The sequence below is a fragment of the Equus przewalskii genome, chromosome 7 (genome assembly GCF_037783145.1).
Source record: "Equus przewalskii isolate Varuska chromosome 7, EquPr2, whole genome shotgun sequence".
In the NCBI taxonomy this organism is placed as follows: Eukaryota; Metazoa; Chordata; class Mammalia; order Perissodactyla; family Equidae; genus Equus; species Equus przewalskii.
In genome coordinates, this window is record NC_091837.1 from 91416677 (window position 1) to 91440366 (window position 23690).

A 23690-nucleotide genomic window follows, 5' to 3' on the forward strand; every position below is an offset into this window, starting at 1 on the left:
ACTGTTCATTTTAGAATACCTGACAGTAACAGGTAGCTCGCTGAAGGCGTGCTCTGCGCCAGGCCCGCGGTCCCCTTCCGTGTTAACCTTTGCAAGGATACAAGTGAGCAATACTGCTGTCATCATTTTACAGATGAGGAAACTCAGGTGAGAGTCAAAGTCAGAGCCGTCTACTCAAAAGGCCAATGTCTTAATATTTACCTTATTCAGGTCTCTCAGAGCAGAATTAGCTGATCTTGACTGAATTTAAATGTTGGCAGCTGTTATATACATCTTCCTGGCCAGCCTCGTTCTTCTCCACTTGGAACCTACCTACTCGGCCACCTGTTGGACATCCCTGGCTAGATCCCAAGAGGCACCTCCAGCTTGGCTGGAACCTGACCTGAAGCAGGTTCTGTCCTGCTCTCCTGCTCCTCCCCAGCGCTGGGGCCTTAAGCCAGAACCTGAAGCCCACGTGAACCCGCCCCTCCTTTTGCATCCTGCATCCCATCCCCAAGTCCTGCTGCCTCCCAAAGCTCTCCATGCCCATCTGCTCTTCCCCGGCCGCACCCAAGCTAGGGCCACCTCTGTGTCTCACTGGGACTCCCCTTGTGCCTCCAAGCGGCACTCAGCCATCTGGCTGGAACCCCGGAAAGCCCTTTCAACCTCCTCTGACCTGACACTCTCTCTAAAGACACGCCACGGACGAGTCGTCCCCAGTTTTGGGCTCCGCACATCCTCAGCACGGGCACTGAGGCCTGGAGGGTCTCTCCCGGCTCGTGTCCTGCACCTCAGCCCACCGGCTACCACTCTCCCTCCTCCAGTCTCGCTGAACTTCACGCCGTTCCTGTAACAGAACATGCTCTTCCATCGGTGTTTGGTGTGGGGGTGGGGGGGGGCAAGTGGCGCTCTGCAGGGAGCGCCTGCCCTGCTGCCCCCAGAAGGTCTTTCAAACACCCCAGCTCTGGGCTCCAGGGCCCTCGCCACAGCACCGTGCTGCACCGCTGTGCCCTGTTTTCTCGTCGAAATACCCACTGCACCTTAAGAACCATAAAAGCAGGAAAAATATTTACCTTGTCTACCCAACATCCTGTCTCCCCAATATTACAGAGCCTGCACACAGCAGGTGCTCAGTAAATACTGTTAACGAGTGATTCAATGATTACTGTAAAACTGATTCCCAAATATTGTTTCAATTAGATAATTTAGCATCTCTTACATATATCTTTCAAAGTGCATCAACCTTAAGTGTCACAGCAAATAATTTCTGCACAAATACAGTGTTGTATGGGGAAAAAAAAAAAGCCCGTGATTCACAGCTTCGAAAGCCTACAGGAAAAGAATCTGATTTAAATATTAATTAGTTAATGTTAGTAAAGCATGTGAAACATGAGAAAGAATGTGGCAGATAAGTATAATGAGTCCCATTCTAGATATAAAGAACTACAGAATTGTTCCATCAGTCTATAACGCATCCTAAATCTAAGACAGCAATTGCGATTTTTGTATAAACAATGAGAACTACAGGATAAGGAAGAAGGACGCTAAGATTTAAACCTCTACCTATTAGTGATGTGTTTGTCAATTACCCTGGCAGGACATCTCTCCGGGAATTGTTAAAGGTACAGTTCCAGAGTACCTTAAGGAAAATGGAATTTGCTTAGAGAACCAGAATATCTCATGATTCAGCAACAAAAGCTACTTTAAATGTAACAAAGGACAAAAAGCAGTACCTGAAGACACCATCTCGAGTACAGAATTCTACAAACTGGCGGCCTAACTAACTACTAACGAGGGACGCATACAAAGCCAGCTCAGTTTTACTATCACAGTCCTGAACGAGAGGAGACGAAAAGACAGACAGCTGACCCACCGAGGGCCAAGCACCAGGAGTTAATCGTTACCGAGACCACGGCAGGAAGCCACTGTCTACATGAAACCAACAGGTTAGCTGGTAATAAGGATAAAACAGCAGAACTTGAATTTATAGAGACAGACAAAAACATAAATACATCTCTTCTCTATCATAATCAAGGATGAGTAACAACTGTTATGAATTGCGAGCAAGACTATAAGGAACATAGAAATAATTTAAACTACAGTCCAAGTGATTTGCTTTGTTGACCCATTTCTCCCTGTGACAGAAGCATTTTAAAGAGGCTCAGGTGGAATTAATATGCAGCAAACAAACTGACGTGTGTCCTGAGGAATCTCACTGAGTTATTCGGGGAGCTGCCTGGTGCCCCTGCCCCCGTCCAACACTCTTATCAAAAGCCACGTCTTCAGTGGATTTAATGCTTGCCTGTGTAGGCAGGAACACTCTGGATTGACTCCAGCTGTAATCGCAGTATGTAATTCTCCAATTAGGGCACGACCTTGCTGTTACTGCATCCCACGGACACATCACGGTGACTCCTGTCGTGAGGGGGGTCTTACTTCTGTTAAAAAGGACAGTGCTACCTAATTCAAGTTGAGGTCACATACGTTCAGCAGTCTTTCAATCCAGCATTCAGCAAGATGCTATTTATTCCATAAACTGTCATACTATCATGAAATAACAGCTTTACATTCTAAAACTAGGGGTTTTACTAAGGGAGACAAAAGTCACTTATTAAAAACTACCACAAACGGCAAGGCATTTTGTCAAAGATACATGAAGAAAAGGCTTCTCCCAACAAATAGGAATTCTAAAAATGCACCGAAAAACAAAAACAGCACCCTGATCGGGGTACGTCGTGCTGAGTCAGCTCAACCGTGAACCCGCAGCTGGCCCTCGGCAAAGCCGGCTCTGATCTCCTACCACTCCCTCCCACTGAAACGGGCTGAAGTGATTCCTGAGGTTCCCCTGACATCTCCATCACCATCATCATCGTCAGCAACCGCAGATCCCACAGGTGATCCCAGTTGCTGGGGAGGGCATACCCCCTGGTCTGACACCCCAACAGGGCCTCTGATGTTTACTCTGGTGGCAAAGAAACCCTCCTTCATTTGCAAAGGGGAGAGCTTGCAGTTACACAATCTTCTAAGGCAACCGGTTAGAAAGCAAGAAAGTTATGTAGAAAATGCTCATGGGAGAACGAGAGGATGGGCGTGACATTCAGTAAGAGGGGTGAGAAGGGAGAAGAGCTCTAAAACCTCGTGCTCTCAGCCCACGGTAAAAGAGGGCCACCTACAGAGGAGCACGCTTCCCTGCCTTACAGCAAGACACGGTATCCCATCGGCATTTGTGTCCAAGAGCTCTGCCACGTGTTGTGGATTCTGAATGGTTTACATACCAAGGCCACAGATCTACAGTAACACACATTATACGTACATGCAAACAAGTGCTTTGAGGCACCATGGCTGTGCCAGGGTGTGCGTAACACAGATAATCAAACCAGAAGAGGACACGGCCACAAAACACCACGTTCAGCAGAACACTTCTTATGGAGCAAAACAAAAATTCTGTTCTGAAGGAAGGAGACAAAGCATAATCTGTTCTCAAGCAAGCTTACATGCAGAAACATCTTGTGCGGAAAAGTACGAATTTCTAGTGTTTTAAAGCCACCACCAGTGTCTCCCAACTCCCTCGTCCCCAGCAAGATGGAAAGTAGCTGCATTGACCTCATCCACAGAATCTTGGCTCAGAGACCTTCAGTGTCTATCAACCGCCTACACACTGCCTGGAAGGACTGGGTTCTAAGTCAAAGTACCCTAAAATTATTGACAGAGCTCCTCAAAGACCATTTGGTGCTTTCGTGATGAACATCATGGCGCACCTTTTTCCAGTGACCACATTAAAACCCAAACACCCAATTAATCAGAAGACCTACTTGTTTGGGGGCATCTGTGGAGGTGGCGTGGGCATCAGCACCTCGGAGACCATTAGACTCAAACGCCTCTGTGGGAACAAGGGGGTGCGTTAGCAGATGAACACGCAGGCTTCATCACGCCACCACACTAAAGGAGTCCATTAAACATTAAGCACTTCACAAAAAAAGACACCAGCGCCTAGCCTGTGGCCGGAAAATACCAATTTACCGTAACACTTACTGTAAGAGACTGTGAGGATGCTGCCCGGGGCCACTGCCCTTTTTAATTCAGACTCTGCTGCTGAAGAAAGTCATCACTGACAACATTAATTATCAGTGTGTGTGCAGAGGGACCCTCCTCCTGCATTACTTACCATTTGGCCTCTGTCATTCTGCATCAGACTGGCTTATGTATGCATCGTTCACACTTCTGATAAAGAACGCTGGTCTTGTCTCCCTGGAGCTGGGTGGTGTCTTCACACACCCTGCTCTCAGCCTGATGTGGTCTCAGGAGAGCTCTTTACAAAAAGGCCCAGGGACTGGACCATCCATCACTGACCAGTCCAAAAGGGGGCCTGGGCATACACCCCAGCAGCCAGTCACTGCCAACGAGGAACCGTTGCCGTGTGCCATGCTGAAAGGGTGCTTTGATTTCAGTGTGTGCTGGTGGCAGCATACCTCGTTAGCATATTCACGTCTGAGGAGTCTACTCCCTAATTAAAATGGAACATTTGCAAACAGGCTTATCCCAAATTAAACCACACAGCACTGGGATGCAAAGAAAAATTCCTTTCAGGTGCTGGACAGGAGAGTCAAGTGTGTAATCGCAGAAGAGGACATGTTCCCCCCACCTCACAGCGAGATTTATACATGTCACCGAGCGTGGAGAATGGAACAACCAGCAGGGGGACCTCACTCCCCCACACCCTCCTTGGGTACGCAGATGGCCATGGGATGTCAGAGTGGCGGGTGGGGTACCTGCATGAGCCCGCATGTGGGTCCTGAGGTGGCTGGGCTGGTGGAAGCACTTCCCACACTCCACGCAGACGAAGTCTCCTGGCCGGGCCTGTGTCCGGAGCGTCCCTGGTGGCGGTGGCCGTGGGTGGGTGCAGGTGAGGCGGCAGGGGGATTTGGGGGGGGGGGGGGGCGGGCGAGAGGAAAACATCATTAGTCTGTCTGGCATGTCACGGTGGAGGTACCTCCAGGCCCTGAGTGACAACTGCCAGCCTTCCTTGAGGCTCCCTGACAGCCAGGCGCACGCAGGACCACGAGGGAGCATAAATCAGAGCAAATTAACACCCCCCGAAGCACGGTGTGGCGGCCTGTCAGGTGGGCCTGAAGTGGCTGGAGGCTCCCGCCACCAAGGGCTCTGTCAGTAGCTTGTCACGTAAGTCGAGGGAGGCTGTGTGTCAGGCCGGCGCAGGGACCAGGATGCTGTAGGGCCACACCCCAGGGCCCCAGGCCCTTGGCCCCTCACCCATGTGGGGGCTCCGAGCACAGATGGGACGCCTGGGAATGAGCCCAGTCCTAAAGCACTGGCTGCAGCTTCCCTCCGTCCTGAGCCTGAAAGACACGCCCGCCTTTCTCAGAAAGGGAGGCAGAGGCCACGGACTAGTCTGGGCAGCCGCCTGTCCTGGTTCGGGGCGCCTCTCTGAAGAAAAGGCTAATTTGTCACACGATGTAGCTCCAGAGAGATTTCCCCGAGCCTGATATTCGCTGTTAGGCTCAGTGGTAACTCAACTCAACAGAAAAACAAAAAGCAGAAATACTAACTAGGAAAGGTTACCCCTAAAATGACAATTTTTCTTCAATGATGCTCCTTGAGCTGAGGTTTCTGGACCTGAGTCTGACAGTGGGGTGTAAAAGGCAAATGAAAGGAGGACAAGGGGTCTGAGTCAAATAAGCAGAAACCAAATCCTGCTGCTTCTTACCCTAACTCAGAGTGCCTCAACAGGCAAAAATAATGTAAAGTCATTTTTACACTATGGAGACAACCAAAGAAATGCATGAACGGCAAGGCAGATCTTGTCAGATTTCTCATCGGACACGTCATGAACAGGAGTCATGGAGAAATTTAAGAACTTGCCCACAAAGTTCTCAATTTCCCACTGCCTCATTCAGGAACACAGAAAGAATAATAAGGCATTTTAACTAGCGCTGGTCTCATTGTCATTAATGAAAAACCACTTACTAATGGGGACAGGTGCCCCACTCGCTGTGAAACATCCAAACCGTGACCAGGCCAGAGCGGCTCCGGGTGCCGGCTGCTCCGTGTTACTGCGACTGCGTGCGTCCTCTTCCCAAGAGTCTTAACCGAGCACGCTGGGTGGAAGGAAAGCTCAGGAGGGCTGTCTCTGGATGATCTATGCAGGCCTAGGCCCAAGAGTGGGCCCGGGGGCTCCTAAGGGTGCCCAGACACCCCACATCCACAGAGTTTGGAGTATACATATCTGTCTCGAAATGTCACCACTGTCAATCACTAATTCAATATGTCTTTCAGGAAGATGCTTCCTTCCTCTTATTCTGGTCCAGGAAAACCTCAACTTCAAATGCAATTTTGTTCCCCATTCCTTTTCATTATAAGCACTATGCAGTTGAGTTCCTAAGAGAACAAGCTCTGAAATTACTTCGTGGTCCGGATTTTTCTAGGTTCATCGGACTATGTCTCAATCTAGATTCTAACTATGCCTACCCAGGATACCTATGAACGATGGTGATAAGCAAGATGGCATTTGCATCTGACATTCACAACATTCAAAAACTAAGTCATTATAATACTTTTTTCTAAGTAGTTCTTTTAGCTGGCTATTTCCTATCCAAACTAGCAGCAGACAAAACAAAGCACTTCTATCCCTATTTCCCTGAATTAAGTAGGCATCAGCATGTGCATCCACTACACACACACACACACACACACACACACAGTGTACTCGTGCATTTTACCATATCACTTTCTCTTTACTTTTTAAAGAAAAGACCCTTGCCCTTTATGGTCAATAATATTATGCCCAAGCTACTACAAAATTCTGAGTTAATCAAAAAGGTTATAAACTTCATTTGAATTGAAGACTACCTGGTGAGCAGACAGCTCTACTCTCTGACCTAGAAACTCAGGCTGTATATAGGAAAGTGCAGAGGCCTCGGAATATTCCAGAGGCACGTGCAGACTCTTCTCCACAGCCCGGCACACTTAACTTCAGGATGCTGTAGTACGCCCACCCCGGGGGAGCAGGAGGCTGGGAAGATCCTGCAAACAGCTGACAAACATTCAAACAAAGGAAGTACGGTCCTTCCTCATTGTCATATTAATGTGTCCTTACTATAAATGATTTTTTTAAGTCCCAATTAAGAAAGACCTTTATATATTATTCTATCTAGAATCATCCTATTCTATTATCTTCAATTTTTTATTCTAAAATACATATAATATAGGCTAGCCACAAAGTCTGGAAACATGGAAAATTTGTTATCTTATAACTATTCTATCAACAAACCATTCATGTTATACTCATATATGTTTCCAGACTTGATAGCCACACTGTAAGAACAACTGTAGAAAATGTCACGTTTTTCAGAAATCGAAATCTATAACGATGTGCACCTGAAATTTATATGCTGTTATAAACCAATGTTACCTCAATAAATAAATAAAATAAACAAAGGCACAAAAAAAAAAAAAGAAAATGTAGCATTTTTCCCTCTTAAAGGGTTAGCGTGCAGGCCCCTAAGGAAAGTGACGAGGATCATGTCCGTGTGTCATCCTTTCCCCTCTCAGGGTTTCTAGACCATCCAGTTCCACATAAACGTCATGCCGTCAAAACACACACGGGGAAAAGTTCTCTGAGAATTCTCTTTCTTAAATTCTGAAAAAACGTGTGTCTTTTCGGCCTCTCCTGATAGAGATGTTCTCTGCTTAAGTAGAACACATCCAGTGAAAAGCCACAGCATCACTCCGGCTCCACGACTAGGTCACGCACGCCATCGATGCATGCCTCTTCTTTAAGAAGGTTCTCGTCTGCACAGGTCTGCCTTCCCTAGCACAAGGGGCCCTACGACAGGACATTCAATCAGTGGTCTGCACGGAGAGGTTACGACCTTCGGCTCTGCAGACGACACCCCAAATGCGCCAGACAACCAAATCAGATCCAGAAAGTGCAGACAGACTCACCGACTGGGACAAGCCCAAAGATTATTTTGAAGAGAGATGAATTCAATAAAATTTGAGATTTGTGACGCAAAACTCAACTGTGTAATGCTTAGGAAGGAATGGGTGCCTAGCAACAAGTGGACAACAGAAGCTCAGAAAGTTTGGTGACTGGAGCATTCAGTCATGTGTCAGGAATGCCATGTTTTGTTGGCGGCAGCTATTTCCTCGGCTGCAGAAACAGAGGTAGAGTGTCCGTAACAGGAAACATTAACACTCTGGTCGCCTCTCAAACAGTCAGACCGCGCCAAGCCCGCTGGATTTCCTTCCAGCTACAAGAGCGTCATAAACAAACATGCAAAGAAGGAGAAAGGAAGCGTGGAGGCCCTGGAGGCCAGGAAGGGATCGCTGAAGATCACCATCAGGGTGCCGGAGCCTGAGACGGGCCCCAGGAAAGACGGAGGGCGGCGTTGGAAGACTCAGCAGACTGCCACGCCCAGGAGCTCTCGGCTTGCTCTCATCGGCCCGCACATCGGGACCAGGAGCCACAGAGCTCCAGCAGAGAGAAAGGGGCCATCCGGGGGGAGCGGGTCCCTCCTCACCAGGACGTTCAGTACCCGCAGGCACGCCGGCCAAAGTACTGCGACAAGCCGATCTCAGTTCTTCCCTAAACCCGGGAAGCTATGGTTCTAAAAGTGTGCTTATTAACTAGCGTATGAAGGCCAAAAATTTTAAAACACTTCCCTTAAGAAACCCCCATCAGAGTGACCTTTAACACCATAAATTTGCTGCCTTACACCTAACTATATTTCAGTGTGCACATTAGAAGGGTAAATAGTCCAAGAAGAACATACATGATTTATGGACAATTTCACGTTTTCCATATTTGAAAGATAAATATTTAACCTCTCTCTAAAAAAAAAAAAAAGCCTTAGAATCATTAACTGAAAAAATTTGAAGGAAAAAGAAAACATTTCAGGCTACTTTGACTTCAAATTCTGTCATCTGAAATTCTCAAATCCGTAACTTAAAACTCACTTCTACTTTTTGGGGGTGGGGGGTGGGGAAGAAACAACAATGTAGGCCCACAGGACGGCACAAAGGGCCTTTAAAAACTGGGTATGCCGCTTACTAGGTGTAAATTGGCAGCTTTAGAACTGTGTGATTCTTGTAGGCCATTAGGGTGTAAGTAATTAAATTACAAGTCCGGTTTACTAAGTGGAAGTCATTAAAACACTGGTGCACACATCTGGCCCACTCCCCTGGGAGGCTGCAGTCACGGCGAAGGACTGGACGGACGGCCAAGGGGAAGAACCCAGGGTCCCCGCTGAGACTCGCTGGTCACCTCATGTCAAAAACTTCTCGGCTTTAGGGTCTAAGAAAACCCACATCCAAAGAAATGAGGTTGGCGTGAGATCCAAAAGGCTAACCAATATGCTTTTATTCCATTTCATAGCAATAATCTGTGTGATTGGAAAATATCGCTAAGACTGTGTAAAGCTCACTTTATTTAAGTGAAACATGAAAACGCTAAGCCATGTGGCCGCTGCCTTTTACCGCCAGCCAAGGGGCATGTGCCCAGTTACACCTTAAGCACAGAGCACTTTGCCAGGAGAAGGGACGAGAACCTCACACAGGACACACCAGTGCTCGCTGCGTCTGATGAACACCTCTGTGTAAAGCCTCCCACAGCCTCCGAACTCCCAGGCCCTCAGCTTCATTCTAGAAAGTTCACAGTAAGCGCTGGCACGGAGCAAGAGCCACAGAGCTCCACGCAACTGGAAACAGGACAAACGCCAGCCACGAATGAGGGCCCACTGGCAAAATCTCTCAGACTGTGGGACACCTGAGCTTTCCCCTATTTGAAAAACACCTTAGTTTTCCTTTAAGAGTAAACACGAACCAAGGGCATCGCTCCATCCCGAGCCTGACCATCCCGAGCCTGAGGGCCCAAAGGTTCCATAAGTCATGGGAGAAAAGCAGAGACCCACATTCATCCGCAGTGGATTTGGGGTGCCTCTCTGTTGACACACTTCTCTCAAACGTTGAACCACATCCTCCAAAAGTGCTCCCAACATCCTGGAATTTGAGGGACCAGATCTGAAAGGTCACTGTAAATGGTAATCCACTTTAAGGAATGACAGGTGCAGGATGTACAATTCTGTCCAAAGAAGGCTCAGGACCACCCAGGTAACAAGCTCAGGAACAGAGCTCCCTGCGGGTTTGTGTTTGCCTGGTGTTTTTGGTTTTTAATAGGAAATACTGAGATTTCCCAGTGTTCTGGACGTTAAGTGAGAGTACCTCCACTTTACAATCAAGAACAATGGCACCATACCCAATGCACGCATTCACGGAGCGTGCGGAGACTGCTGGCAAGTCCTTAATACCAATACTTGAAGGGACCAATACCAAAATACTGGAGGAAAGGAAGATAACCATTTAAGGTATATTTTTTCTGGAATTCTAGCACAAGTCAATTCCCCAAACTTTATATGGTAGGTGCACACCCGGCCAGGCTCTGCTTACCTATGCTGGAGCACTGATAGCTATTTTTTAATCATATGTGTATAAAAATAAAACATAATCGCTTCCAATGAACATTCTCGTCCTTTGAGAGACAAGGGACAAGGAATATCTACGGACTCTGTTTAAAATGACCAAGTGCAGTGCCACCAAGGGCGCCTGCTCCTGTCAACCTTCAGCATGGAGGAGATGTAACCGGATTTTCAAATCCACACGGCCAGGAGGGAAGCCCTGCAGGGCCGCGGGTTAAGATGCCCACGGACACCAGGCAGGCACCCCCGCAGGCTGAGTGACGGGCGGGGGAGGCAGCACACATCTGCCGTGCTCTGGGGCGGGCAGGGGGGCGACGGGTGGGCTGTGCTCCCTTCTGCACTGAGACACACAGCAGGTGGGCAGCACGGCGACCTTCCCAGGAGAGGCCACCCCCCGCCCCGTGAGGTCCACAGAGGCTGACCGCGTGGCGGTGTCCACGGGGGCTGGCGGGGAGGGGGCCCGCACGTCTTACCTCTGTGCTCCAGCGCAGGGCCGTTGGCACCCCAGCTCTGGTAGAGGGAAGCGAAGTCCTTTGGAATGTACGTCTTAAAGATATTGAGGATGTCCAGGCGCTTCTCGTGGCCCTCGGACGCAGGCTCCGGCTTGATGGAGTGCAGGACGGGCTGGGCCTGCAGGACTGCGTTCCCTCTGGAGCCCGCCCCACAGCTGGCCAGCGGACGCAGCTCCTGACCGGCCTTGGAGGGGGGCTCTCGGGGAGGTAGAGGGGGGCCCCCATCACCTTTCACATGCAGCTGACCCTGAGACTGAGGACTGAATTTGGCTTTCAGGGGGTCCGGGGCACTGTGCTTATTTGGGGGGCCAAGGCCGGCCCCCGTCGGGGGGATGACATACTTGTCCCCTGGCCTGCTGTTGGCCGGGAGCTGGGAGCCCGCCCGGGCAATGACAGTGGGCGTGGGGGTGGCACTTCTGCTGAAGCCACCCCCGCCTGCCGCGGGCCCTGTTCTGGGGCTGACCTCCTGCTTGGGCTTTGGCGGGGGCAGCTGTGCCGGGCCACCGTGCTGCTCCGGGCCGTGGCCAGGTTTGGTCTGCCTATGCCCGTCGGGGCCGGCCGTCCACAGAGCGCAGGGGCCCCCGCCAGGGCTCTCCTTGCTCTTAGGTATGCTAGCGGCTTTCACGGTCACGCCCAGAGGTGAGGAGCTGCCTTTGAGCCCTGGTGCCCCACCCGGCACCTGAGTGCGTGTGAACCGAGCAATGGGCAGAGGCTGGCACTCTTTGCCCCCTAGGGCGGGCGGGGGGCCCGTGCGTCCACTCCGGGCAAGGAAAACCAAGTTGTTTCTGATGCTTTTGTAACCGTTGGGCTGAATCCACTGGGGGGCCATGGAGTTGCAGCTGACCCTGTGCCAGATGCGTTTGTGCATCCACAGGACCTCGGGGTAGTACGTCTTGTGGCTGCAGTAAGGACACGGGTGAACGGCCAGAGCAGCTTGAAGGGCGGAGGCCAACTCCTTATGGCTGGGGTCATCCCGGGTCGACCGCTCGCTGAGGTCTAGCGGGATCAGGTCTGGGGCTGGCGCCCTTTTTCCTCCCCCAGAAAGCTCCTTATTGTGCAAATCAGACAGCTTCTCTTTCGGGTGGCTAGCCTGGCTCTCTGACAAGAGCTGCAAATCTGCTCCTTCCAGAAAAGTCTGATCCGAACCTGATGGGAAGTTTGCAGTGTCCCTCGAGCTGGGGACCTCTTGCTTGGGACGAAACGCTGGCATCTTTAAGTCCATGGAAAACCTAGGCTGCTCTGGTCTCTTGGGAGTTTCTCTGCTGTTGTTTTCAAGTGCAGACACGGAGGCGGCGAGCCCCGCTCTGGGCTCGCTGGCGTCTCTGCCTGACGTGTGATCGCCACGTGTGCCACTCTGGTCTCCGTTGGAGAGCACGGTCGCGGCCACCCCCTCAGCAAAGCAGCAGCGGTGTGGCCTTCCCCCTGAGGATCAAAATGTAAAATGTGACGTTACCATTTCTCATCAGAACACACAGAAAGACAGAGCCGCACGGGCAGAGGGGAACGCGCGTGGTTGGATGACAGCGGACGTTTCCAGAAGGGTCGGCTCTCAGAAAGCCCTGGGAGAGCTGACCAAACTTGAAGGCAGTGGGATGGGATTTGGGGGGGCCCTTCTCTTTTCAACTGATTAAATGACTCAACATGGCGGCCTATCTAGTTACCTGTAATTACAGTTACTAGTTAACAGAGGGTGACCAATTACATCAAAAACCAGGAAAAAGACTTAACCCTTCCTAACAGCATAAGGCTTCCCATGGCCTCTAAAGACCTCTCTGAATGCAGCCTCCTTAGGGCGCCCGTGGACTGCACAGTCGCCCCAACCCTCTAAGGGAGGAAGACTCCCAGAGGCTCAGACACAGCCCCTGGTCACGGAGGCAGGACGGGACAGAGCTGACCCTACCCCGGGATCCCTCAGACACTGCTGGGCTGCAGGGGACTTCGGCCTGATCCAGAAGGGGCCCCTGTGCTCCTCCCTGTGAGGTGAAACGTTCGAGTCTAAAGCCTGACACCGAAAGTCTCCCCTGGAGCCACCAGAGGGAGGGTGGGGTCAGGCTATCCATGCACCTGCCCGTACAGGGGGCCCGAGAGCAGAGCGCCCTGGATGGGCCCCGGCTCTCCGCAGCTGGAGGGGCCGGCCCGGAGCGCCTGTGCAGGACAGGAGGCCTGTGCCCGGAGCGCCCCCACAGGAAGGCTCTGCTGACCCGCACCCGTCTCTTCCCGAGCAGATGCTTCACTCGGGTGAAACACCATGTCCGGGCCGCGTGACCTTCCGAGCGGAGGTTCCAGAGCTCCTGCAGTCGGCCTAGACCACAACTCAAGTGGCTTTGACACGACCTAACAACAATCCCGTTTTAAGTCTGCATTGATGACCTTGGGTTTAACTAAATCTAGAAGTCAAAATCTAGAAGGTGCACAAATGTGTGTGGATATCGTAAACCTTCCAGAACCACAGGGCGTGGATGCTTCATCATCGATACGCCCTAGAGGTCTCATCCCATTACAGCCGTGTCACAGCGGAGATGGAGGAACACGTCAGGTGTCCCCTTATGGGAAGGCCCAATGCTGGCGGGTTTTAAGTAACGTTTTTTTAGAGATTTTAATACCCCAGTGGAACATAGGTATCTGTTTACGCATTTTTGGAGTTAAGACTTAGGAACCACACCAAGCTGGTAAAAAATCTATTCCAACGGGATCTTCACAAAGGCATGAAAGCGTCCTGCACAGAGGGCATTTTCCACAGATCTGAAGCAGGACAGTGACCCACGCTCCTTTTCAATTAGGAGGAAGTTAGGGAGCCACCCGTAAGCAGTTTTAAATGATTATGTCCACATACAAAATATTACCAGTTTGTAAGTGATCAGCAGAATTGGTGGAGATAAGACAAAGGAGGGATAAATTTTATGACTCCTGCTGGCCCAGAAAAGCTAACATCTAAGTGAAGTCAGGTCTGTCCGTCTGTCACATGCGGTACCTGATGTTGCTCAGAAAGCAACCTAGGCAGCTGTGGAGAGCGCCACGGACAAAAGGGCATTTCCCCAGGAACTGAACCCAGGGGAACGTTGGGCCTTTGTCTAATTCAGAACAATGCTCAGTATGTCAAATGCACTTGCAAATTTTCAAACAGACTAACGCCTGCGGCTGGGGGACCGAGTTTTCCCTGTATTAAAGGAATATGGATTTATGAAAACACACGCCAAAGACGATCAGTAGAATTCCTACGTCGAAACAATGAGGCTGCTGTAACCTGACACGGCACATCTGTGGGGTTCTCAAAGCACATCTGTCAAAGTGCTCGAACGCTATGCTCCTGAAAAGGGTAATAAAACATCCCAAGAGAACGTCCAGTTCCTCTGACCAAGACACTAAGTCAGAAATCAAAGCAAATGACAGAGCACAAAGCTATCAGAGTCATCGACGGGGGGCGGGGCAAAGCTGTTATCAGAGGAAATGAGGGAAGGGTAACAAGAAAAGAGACTGTTTGCCAGCGGGCTTCTAACTGCGGGAGGACAACTGAGATTGGGGAATAGAGATCCTTTGAGACCAAAACAAGGGCGAGAGGAGGGCAAGCTGGGGACCAGTGCTTCTTGCAACCAGGAGCCCGCGGCTCTCAGGCCCTGGAGGCTTTGCTAACCCAGGGTCCTCGGTTAACAGGTGTGGTGAACTTGAACTTCAAGAGCAGACACCAGGTCTGCTCAGAGGAGGCCCGCCCGGCCGGCCCGCCCACTGCCTCCCCATCTCAGGTCCTCCCCACGGCTGCAGAAGGGGACCCAGCAGCACGGAAGCCACTGGAATAAACCTGCTCAGCTGAGTGGACTGCACAGTGCGGTCACTTAACACCATCCAGCTTCAGTAAGTCCAGGTCAGAGCAGGCTGAGATGAAGCGGCTCCCCAGAGGTCGCAAGGGGAGCAGGACCCAGTGTCTCTGTTCCTGGGGTCTTTGGTGCCATCTCCGACTTTATTCATGAGCGCATTTCATCCACAAGGTGGACTTCCCAGCGAACTAAGTTCCACCATCGCAAAACAGGCCTCCCCCCTCCACACATACTCCTCCTGCAGACGGCAGCCAGCACAGCTGTCCCCTCATTCCTCCACCGGTTCTGCAGCAACAAGCCGAGGTTCTGCCGGGACGCGGTTCTCAGAGGTCACCGTGCTCCATGAACACACAGCTCCGACTGGAGCAGCGTGCCGGGAACACATTCCTAGACTCACAGAAGTAAAAGACAGCTACGAGTGCGGAGCATTACATGGTTTCACCTAGACAACTGCATTTCATCTTGGCCACAAGGCCAAGAGGAGGCATCTAGAGGTCAGAAAACAGGCTCAGAAAGGCCCACAAGTCACTGGACCCACAGGGAGTCTCAGTTGTGCTGTTGACAAATACAAATGGCAAGCAATAGGATATACTGGAGTACATGAGGAAGCCATTTGGTGTAAATCTAATTGGGCCCTTGTCTTTTCCAAAAGGGCCTGACCATGGCTGTTGAGCACGCATTGTATATCCCCTTTAAACATTTCCTATGGCAAGAACAAATGGCCTTAAGATAAAGGTGTAACTTCCCCCGACATTGGCATTTCCTTAAGGATAAGCATCTTTCCTTAGGCTAGGAACTGATTGCCGTGCTCACCTTTGACCGTCCAGCTCACCTGTGACCACCCAGCTCGAGACAACAGACCTGCCACCCTGCTGCGTTCACCCAGACAGCAAGCTACCTGCTGTGTCCATCAATCGCTGTGCTAACAGGGCAGTCTCGCAACTATTGTAAAAAGGGACATTTCAATATGTGAAACATCCTCTTTGGGGGTATATAACCACTCTGTACAACTCACTTCTTTGGTGCCCTTTCTTCCTTCGGGGAGAAAGGCCCCAGGCCATGGTCCTCAGATTTTAGCTCAGAATAAACTCCCCCAAATTTTCATTTATAGATTGGTTATGGATTATTTGCATCGACACTGTCCAGCTGCTGACCCTGTCACCCGCTTAGCTGCCCCAGGGAACTCGAGGCTGGGTTTGGAAGCATTTAACCGTTTTTCCAAATTGTTTTTCTCCTTTTGTTATGTTAAGGAAATGCCCTCACCAACCTCCCTGAACCAGACCAGGCCTCATCAGAGAGCCATGCCTGTGACCTCTGCCTTAGTTTTAATGCTAAGCTCTCTCCAGGAGGAGCTTAGGCCTTATTCCCATCCCCTGCAGTGTGTGTGGAAGCATGTTTCCCACTGAGCCTGCGCAAGAGGATACCCACCTCTCCCTTTTGAATATCATTCCCCATCCCAAACAAACGTCCCTGCTTCCCTTTGTTCGAGAGAGCTGTGACTCCAGAAATGATTCCGTGTGGTCTCCTATTTGCTGCGAATATACTTTACTTTGTGAGACAACTACTCCTGGTGGAGAGTCTGATTTAACTCGCCGGAAGGGTACCCACTTCGGTTTCGGTAACAACCCATATGCTACAGCAGGCTCCTCAAGAAGAACGTAAAGGCCCACGCAGTCCTCTGGGAAGCACGCACCAGTCACGAGCCACATGCATGCAACGCATGTCTACACGACAGAGTAAACGCCATCACACACACGTGCACACACACACAACACAGTCTTTTTTGGATAACGTACATGACCCACACACACCTTAAATTCCTGTGTATCTTTCTAAATAGGACCTCCCTGGAAATGGTTAAAATTCCAACACTGATCAAGTTTTAGCGGACATGACATCGGTCCCCATCTGGGGGTGCCTGGCCACCTTGCACACACACAGGAGCACGTCACGTGAGGACTCCCACAGCCCGAGGGAGGGAGTGGAGGTGGGGACTTGGTTTCAAATCCAAGGCAACATCTTAAACATATACACACACACATCACCCCTGAAACTCACACAGAAATACAGTTATTCCAGGTACTTGGTGAAAAAAATTACTCCCCTTTCACTCTCTTTTTTAATTTCTTTATTCTAACAAAAATTTACCATTTTAACCATCTTTAAGTGTTCCCCTTTCACTTTTACAACTTACCTGGGTTTCGCTGCGCAGTCTTGTTTCGATTTTTGCATCCATTTTTAAAGCACTCTGTTCTTAGTGCATCTTCGGGCCACTTTTCTTTTCCCCCCTCGATTAAGACACATAACCCGAAAGCAAGCTTGCGTGTGGCGGCTACTCAGAGGGATGAAGTGGGGCCCAGGTCACAGAGCCGGCATGGGAGCCAGTGGACCTGGGTCCTATCCTGGCTACGATGAGGGGACCCTGTGACAGGACGGCTAACCCAGCGCTGGACCCAGGGCTCCCCAGGGGCGGTGCACCACCCTTCTCTGCACGGCCCCCTGTGCACAAGAAGGGACCTGGCGTTCCCGGGGGGCCCTGGGATGCCGCGCAGACCGCCAGCCCCCTCCCACCTCTCTTTCTCCCTAGTTCCATTTCCACGAAACGGGCACTCGAACAGTCAACATCCTGCCTGAAACGCTGCTTCCCATGTTCTCTAAGCAAGAGCGTTTCCTTGTCCAGCTTCTCCTCCTACATGTTGGAAACAAGGATTCTTCCCCTCTCTCTCCCTCCTTTGATTGTGCTTCATAACGGTCATTATTTATAAGTAATGGACAGAACTTCTCTAATCCCATAAATGTAAAGGGTCCCGGCCACCCAGCCTCCCTGGGTTTCCACAGAGCGCTGGCAGGTCCCGTCCAGGGCTCGGGCTCTGCCAGGGCCTTGTGACACGCAGGGCAGGCTGCCGCGGGAACGCTGGAGGCGGCAAGCTTGCTGGAGCTGTGGACCCCTCTGCAGTCCAGTCAATGTCACCAGACTTCCTGTAAAGAAACAGGAGGCCCTCCTCTACAGTAACAGGAAGGGACAAGGGAGTGGAGGACAGGTAACTGTCAACACTGCATCCACTGGGGACATCTGATTAAACTCCCGGCTGACAAGGGAGGGGCGGAGGGATGGCACTGAGTTAAAGGTTAAGAAAAGGCAAAAGTTTCAAGCTATGAAAATTATGCAGGGAAGAAAGCCTGAGATGCATCATTGGACTCTAAGAAATTCAGGGAAGCTATCTTAATTCCAAGGCATCTTGGGAATACAACTTTTCTCTCCCAAACCCAAAAATGGCTTTAACAGAACCACCGCGAAGAGGTCCCTTAACTCACAGCCGCTCTACAGGTCTTGCATTGACTTCATTTGGTTTAGAATGTCTCAACTCTTTATCACTGTAATTTCCTTTCTAACAGATGAATTCAGAGAGCTCAACTTTTTAATATTTTCCAGTGTTGTCTCTACAACCGACACTTTCACACCCACACGTGACATTTTACTTACGCAGCCAAGCATCTTAAATATTTTATTACACAATTCCAGGAACTGTAACTCAGTTCACAAATAAGCCAGGATAACATCCACACCCTTCTTTCCACAGGACGAAGGAGAAAAAAAGGCCCAGGGCACGTAGAGCCTGTGATGCTGGATTCCCACCCGGACCCCGCTCCCTGGCTGCCTGCAGGGGCCTGCTGCCAGCGAGGACAGGGCCATCCGAGGACTCGGGACATCACGATGTTGGGGCAGGAAGCTCCCCGCTCATCTCAGTTCATAAGCTCAGGTCAAACGCGTGGGTGAAAAGCGCGTTTCTCTTTCAGGCCCTCCAGCGTGCTAACAACGTGGAGAGACGACACGCGGCCCGACGACACGCAGCCCGTCTGCGGCCACACCTGAGGGCAGTCTAGCACCCCTGTCGTCGAAGGATTCTTAAATACCTAACTTCACTTTTCGACACTGTACCCACATTTGTGGGACTTAAACCACACTGAATAGCAAACGAAGTAGTCAGTAGAAATTTTAACACAGATCAAAACATATTTTGCAATTTGCCCTGCTGAGAAAGCAGATTAGACAAATTCTGTGACCCTTGGTAGTCGGGTATATAAAGTAGGAAGAGTTTCAAATATTTTACTCCAGGTTTGGCCAAGAAAAAAAAAAACCAACAGCACTGTAAGAGCCCTCCGGTGTACGGCATGACTTCCTGTCGAGAGGTTTACCACGCTGGTCATCCAAGGGACAGGCAACGCAGGGACTGGCCCCCCCGACAGTCTGGGGGACGAGCCCCAACGTGGCGGGGTTAGAACGCTGAGGTGGACGGCGTGACTGGGTGCCCAGCCTGGATCAACAGGGAGGAAGTTCTGCAGACGATCCACAGCGTCTGGGCCCCCACAGCCCCTCCATTGCTTTCATCCATGGCCTAGATGAAGAAGTGCGGCTCGGCGACGCTCAGCTAGGAGGGACAGCCAAAACCTTCACTGAATGCACAGAGATTCAAAAGTTTTCAACAAGACGGAACAAAGGCCCAAAACTAAGGCGACAAAATCCCATAAGGAAAAACAGCAAGTGCAGCAAGTGAAAGATCTGGCTAAGAGCTGAGCTGTGAAAAGGACTCCAGGCTCCTAGGGGACCACAAGCTCAGTGTGAGTTGTCACGGCCCAGGGCTTTAGATCAAGGAAAGCATCCTCAGCCACAGGCAGAGAAGGACCGGCACAGACCAGCACACGTGTAGCCCATCTCGGCTCTGAAGCACACGCTAAGGAGACACAAGATGAGCCGGGTGTGTGCAGACCAGGCCTACGCAGGGAGGTTTCCGGAAACAAGTATATGAAGAATGACCGCAGGAACCTGGACTGTTGCACCCAAAAAAGAAGGCCGTGGCTGGACTGCCGCAAGCTTTGACATCCCCTCAGTAGGTACTGAATGAACGAATGCATGAATCACTAGTTCGTCAAGGGCAGCGTGCTGGCTGTACACTAGATTCGTGGGGAAAGAACATGAACCATCACCAGTAAGAAATTCACAAGGCTGGTGCCTAGACCAAGAACCAAGGACCATTCAAAGAAGGGGTCCACACATTGGTTTTTTCTAGAAAACCTCTAGGTAATTCTGACTGTGGCCAAGACTTGGGAGTCAACACAGGACAAACAACTGGGAGTCATCGGGAACCGGGTGTGACGTGTGGCCAGTGCGGCCAGTGCAGAGAGCTCGCTGCCACAGCACGAGGAAGCCCCTCCCGGCAGGTGAAGAAGCAACTGGAAGTCAGCTGGTGGGAACCATGTGGGGCGACCTTCCTGGGCTCCATCCTTCCTCCAGCCTCAGGTTCTCAGGATCGTGCACAGAAGCGACCCAGTAACTGCCAACAGAAGGGAAGCGCTGGGTTCACAGGCCTCTTCAGTGTCATCATTCCTGCTCAATGCACTCTGCTTTAGTGGACTGTGCACACTATGTTTGAGTGATTGAGGGGGAAACACTTCTTTTTAAAAAAAAATGCTTTGTTGGGGCTGGCCCTGCGGTCTAGTTGTTAAGTCTGGCGCGCTCCACTTCAGCAGCCCAGGTTCGGTTCCCGGGCAGGGACCTACACCACTCACCGGCAGTCACGCTGTGGCAGGCGTCCCACATACAAAGTAGAGGAAGATGGGCACAGGGCTAACATTCCTCAGCAAAAAAAAAAAAACATGCTTTGTCATTGCTTAATTTATAACTTTAAAAATACCCTATTATTTCTCTCTGAGGAGCTCATACACAGCAATCGCTCCACAGAACCTTGGAATGTGCAGGAGGACGTGGTTTTCAGTTTGGGGAAAAGGCGCTCGGTAAGAATAGCCACCTTTCCAATCCTCAGTTACCTTACATCACCTCATACTCGACAATGAGCGAGCACAGTTCAGACCAGCTTGTTTATTATAGGACGATGGCCGGGTGCCTCTCTTATGTCTATAGCTGCCTACTCTTTTGGTTAAAACAAAAAACAAAAAACAAAACAGGAACTTCTCGCTAATGCAACCCACCAAGCACAAACCATGAACACCTGGATCTTACTGTGGGCCTTCCCCTCAAACAGCCTTGACAGACCCCTTCTGCTAAACCCAGAGCCACTGTGACAGCTCCACGTGGGGGGCACATGGGAAGATTTTCTTAGATGACTTCCCCCGTCATCAACAGATTGACCGGTCTCCCCACTGTCTCCCCCCAGGGCCAGGTTGTGAACACAGATGACCAATTCTGGGATGAACACAAGCAAAGCTTGCAGGAGATCATGAGCCACAAAGGTCTCTAATGGAATCCAAGGGGACACAGGAGCGGGTTTGTGTGTCCCGCAGCATGCCACATCGCTGCTCTGTATCACCCGTGTTGACACCAGAGTCAGGCCGCTCGTGTCCTGGGACCTGCTGGTGGCCAGGCAAGTCCCTCAGCGCCTGCCAGCCCCGTTACCCTCAGGGAATGGGACTGCAGAGCTGCAAGCTGGCAGGGCCAGGACACGATGGGGAGAAGCCAGGTCACCGCAGACCGGGCGAGATCCTGGGCCGGCACCGCCTGGCTCAGTCTCAGGCTGGCGTCACTCAGAGCCTGGCCCTGAGGCTCCCCGAGGGAACGAGTTCCTGCTCTGCAGCAGGCACGAGACACATGTCGGCAGTTCCCCTCCATGAGCCGGCGACAGCTCTTCACTGACACAGCCCAGGAGGCACGCTAAGTCCTCGGCATTCGTCATCTGCCTCTCGCATCACATGGAGGAGGTAAATGCTGCAATCCCCATTTTGCAGATAAAGAAACTGAGGCAGAAAGCAGTTTATCGAAAGCAGCTGGGGTTGGTGGGTGGTAGGGCCTGGACCCCAACATGTCTCTCTGAGCCCCAGGCCTTGCTGTCGAGCCCGCTGCACCTATCTGCTGCATCCACAGCTGGAAAGGGATGGGGAGAACAGACTGGCCGGGGTGGGCCAGGGTCCCTGGGAGCCCTGAGGTCATGCAGGGAACTCGGCTTCCTCAGTGGAGCTGGGGAGCGCTGTGCAGCTTTTGAAGCGAAGAGAGGCAACGCCATGAAGAGCTCTGCATTTTAGAAAAATGGTTCAAAGGGAGGCTGCCAGGGCACGCCACCCAGGGACACGAGTGTCCCAGGAAGGTAGCATCTGTCCACGGGGCGGCTCTCTGCTGCTCACTCTGCTGGCGATCTGGTCTAACCACACAGACCACCGGGGGCCTGAGAACTGAAGATTCTTCTGCTAAGGTGTGCAGCCATGAGAAACGTGCATGCTGGGAAATTCCTTAGGGAGCCACAGTTGGGAGGCTGAAGTTAGGGCAGTTGTCCCCAAACACAACTCACATCAGAATCGCCCAGGCGACCTTTTAAACTGCAGGTTCCTGGGCCACTAACAGACCCATGGGATCCGTGTCACAAGAAAGCAAAACAGAGCGAGACTTCAGCAGGTGGCCAGGCGGTCAGACGAGACCAGACAGCAACGTGGCACTATGTCCACTCTGGCCTCGGCCCCTCACCCTGGGGAGGTGCACCTGAGCTGGCCCTGACGGCCGTGATCCCAACAGAAGGACTCAGGAGGAGGAGGGGGCACAGGCCCATCGGAGGCAAGAAAGCGTACGCGAGCACGGGGCCACAGTCGAGTGTGTCTGCACAGAAACCACAGAGGGAGAGCGACAGTGTCCGTCAGCAACACGACATCCTCCTCCCCAGCTCACAGATCCGTCAGCTCTCAGCTTTCAGTGTAAGTGCGCCAAAATGCATTCTATTCTAACGCAGAAAGTCAGCTGAGGACTCAGATACGACACCACCTCCACAGGGCAGGGGGTGGCCCCAAGGGTGAGGCTCACCCTCTGTTCTTTGTCCCCAAGAAGATGAGATTGGACAGAAAAGGGCGGAAGGAGGGACACGCAGGACACAGACCTCCTGTTCCCAGATGAGACGAAGCTGTAAGACAAGTGGCACGTGCCCATCGGTTCCGAATTCCTCATCAACAGGGTTCTGGGTGCGAGCAGAACTCTCCGCCCAGGAAGTGGCAGTCCTGGGTTAAAACTATGCCCCGGGTGAGGCAAGATAACACTCACGGGGGCAGGGGGGTGGAAGCATGGGAGGGCCCTGAAGGGTCCCAGCCCAGAGAGAGCCTCAGAGGGGGCAGGTGCAGAAGAGAAGGTGCCTGGACAGAGTGCTGATCCACGCCGGCCGTCCTCCACCGGCCACGCTCTCCTCAAACCGAACAACGCACAACTTGAGGGAACTAAGACTATACTCTAAGTTTGTGTGTTTCAAACACTGACCCCTCCCTTTTAAACTCCTCTGCTTTAACTAAACACATGAATGAGCATCTAGTCACATGGTCACATGGCAAGAATATTTTACAAATTATGGAATAAAGTCACTGAAAAAGCCTGCATGGCACCTTAATGGTTGCAATGGAACAAAAGCTCGACCTAGGAAATTTCTGCCCTGGTCCAGCATTCCCACTAACCCAGGAGTGTGCTCCGCACATGTCAGTCACAACCCAGCCTCAGGGCCTTTGCACCTGCTGTTTCCTCTGAAACACTCTGCTCCCAGGAAGTCAAAAGTCTTCACTCCCTCATGAAGGAGCGTGTCCCACACCCCTATATAAAATAACAGCCCCCATGCACACTCCCACCCTACTTACTCTGTTCTGTATTCCTGGCATTTCTCTTCCCCAGCATTGTATATATGTATTTGTTTATTCTCTGCTTCTCCCCAGAAGGATCTGATCTACAAACGGCAAACACCTTCTATTCACTGCTTTAGCGCCAGCACCTAGCACATCTGGCACATGGCAGATGTTCCATAACAAATATTGAATGAATGAATGAAGTCGTCACTTAACGTCCAAGATTCGTATGTACAGAGAGAGTGAATATGAAAGTACCCTAAAAAGCATCAAGTGCCACGTGAATTAGTTAATTCAGC

The 23690-nt window shown here is 51.2% G+C and overlaps 1 protein-coding gene across 6 annotated transcripts in view; it reads right to left on the bottom strand.

Annotated features, from left to right (window-relative positions):
* The window catches only part of ZNF516 (zinc finger protein 516), a 120427-nt gene that overhangs the window by 6914 nt on the left and 89823 nt on the right, over positions 1–23690 (bottom strand). For 5 of the 6 annotated variants that reach the window (XM_070630291.1, XM_070630293.1, XM_070630290.1 and 2 more), the window contains exons 3-5: positions 10943–12403; positions 4749–4853; positions 3792–3859 (exon numbers count right to left, since the gene is read on the bottom strand). In XM_070630291.1, coding sequence (XP_070486392.1) covers positions 3792–3859; positions 4749–4853; positions 10943–12403 — 1634 coding nt within the window. The remainder of the gene's footprint in view (positions 1–3791; positions 3860–4748; positions 4854–10942; positions 12404–23690) is intronic. The other variant, XM_070630296.1, reaches the window with a different exon arrangement.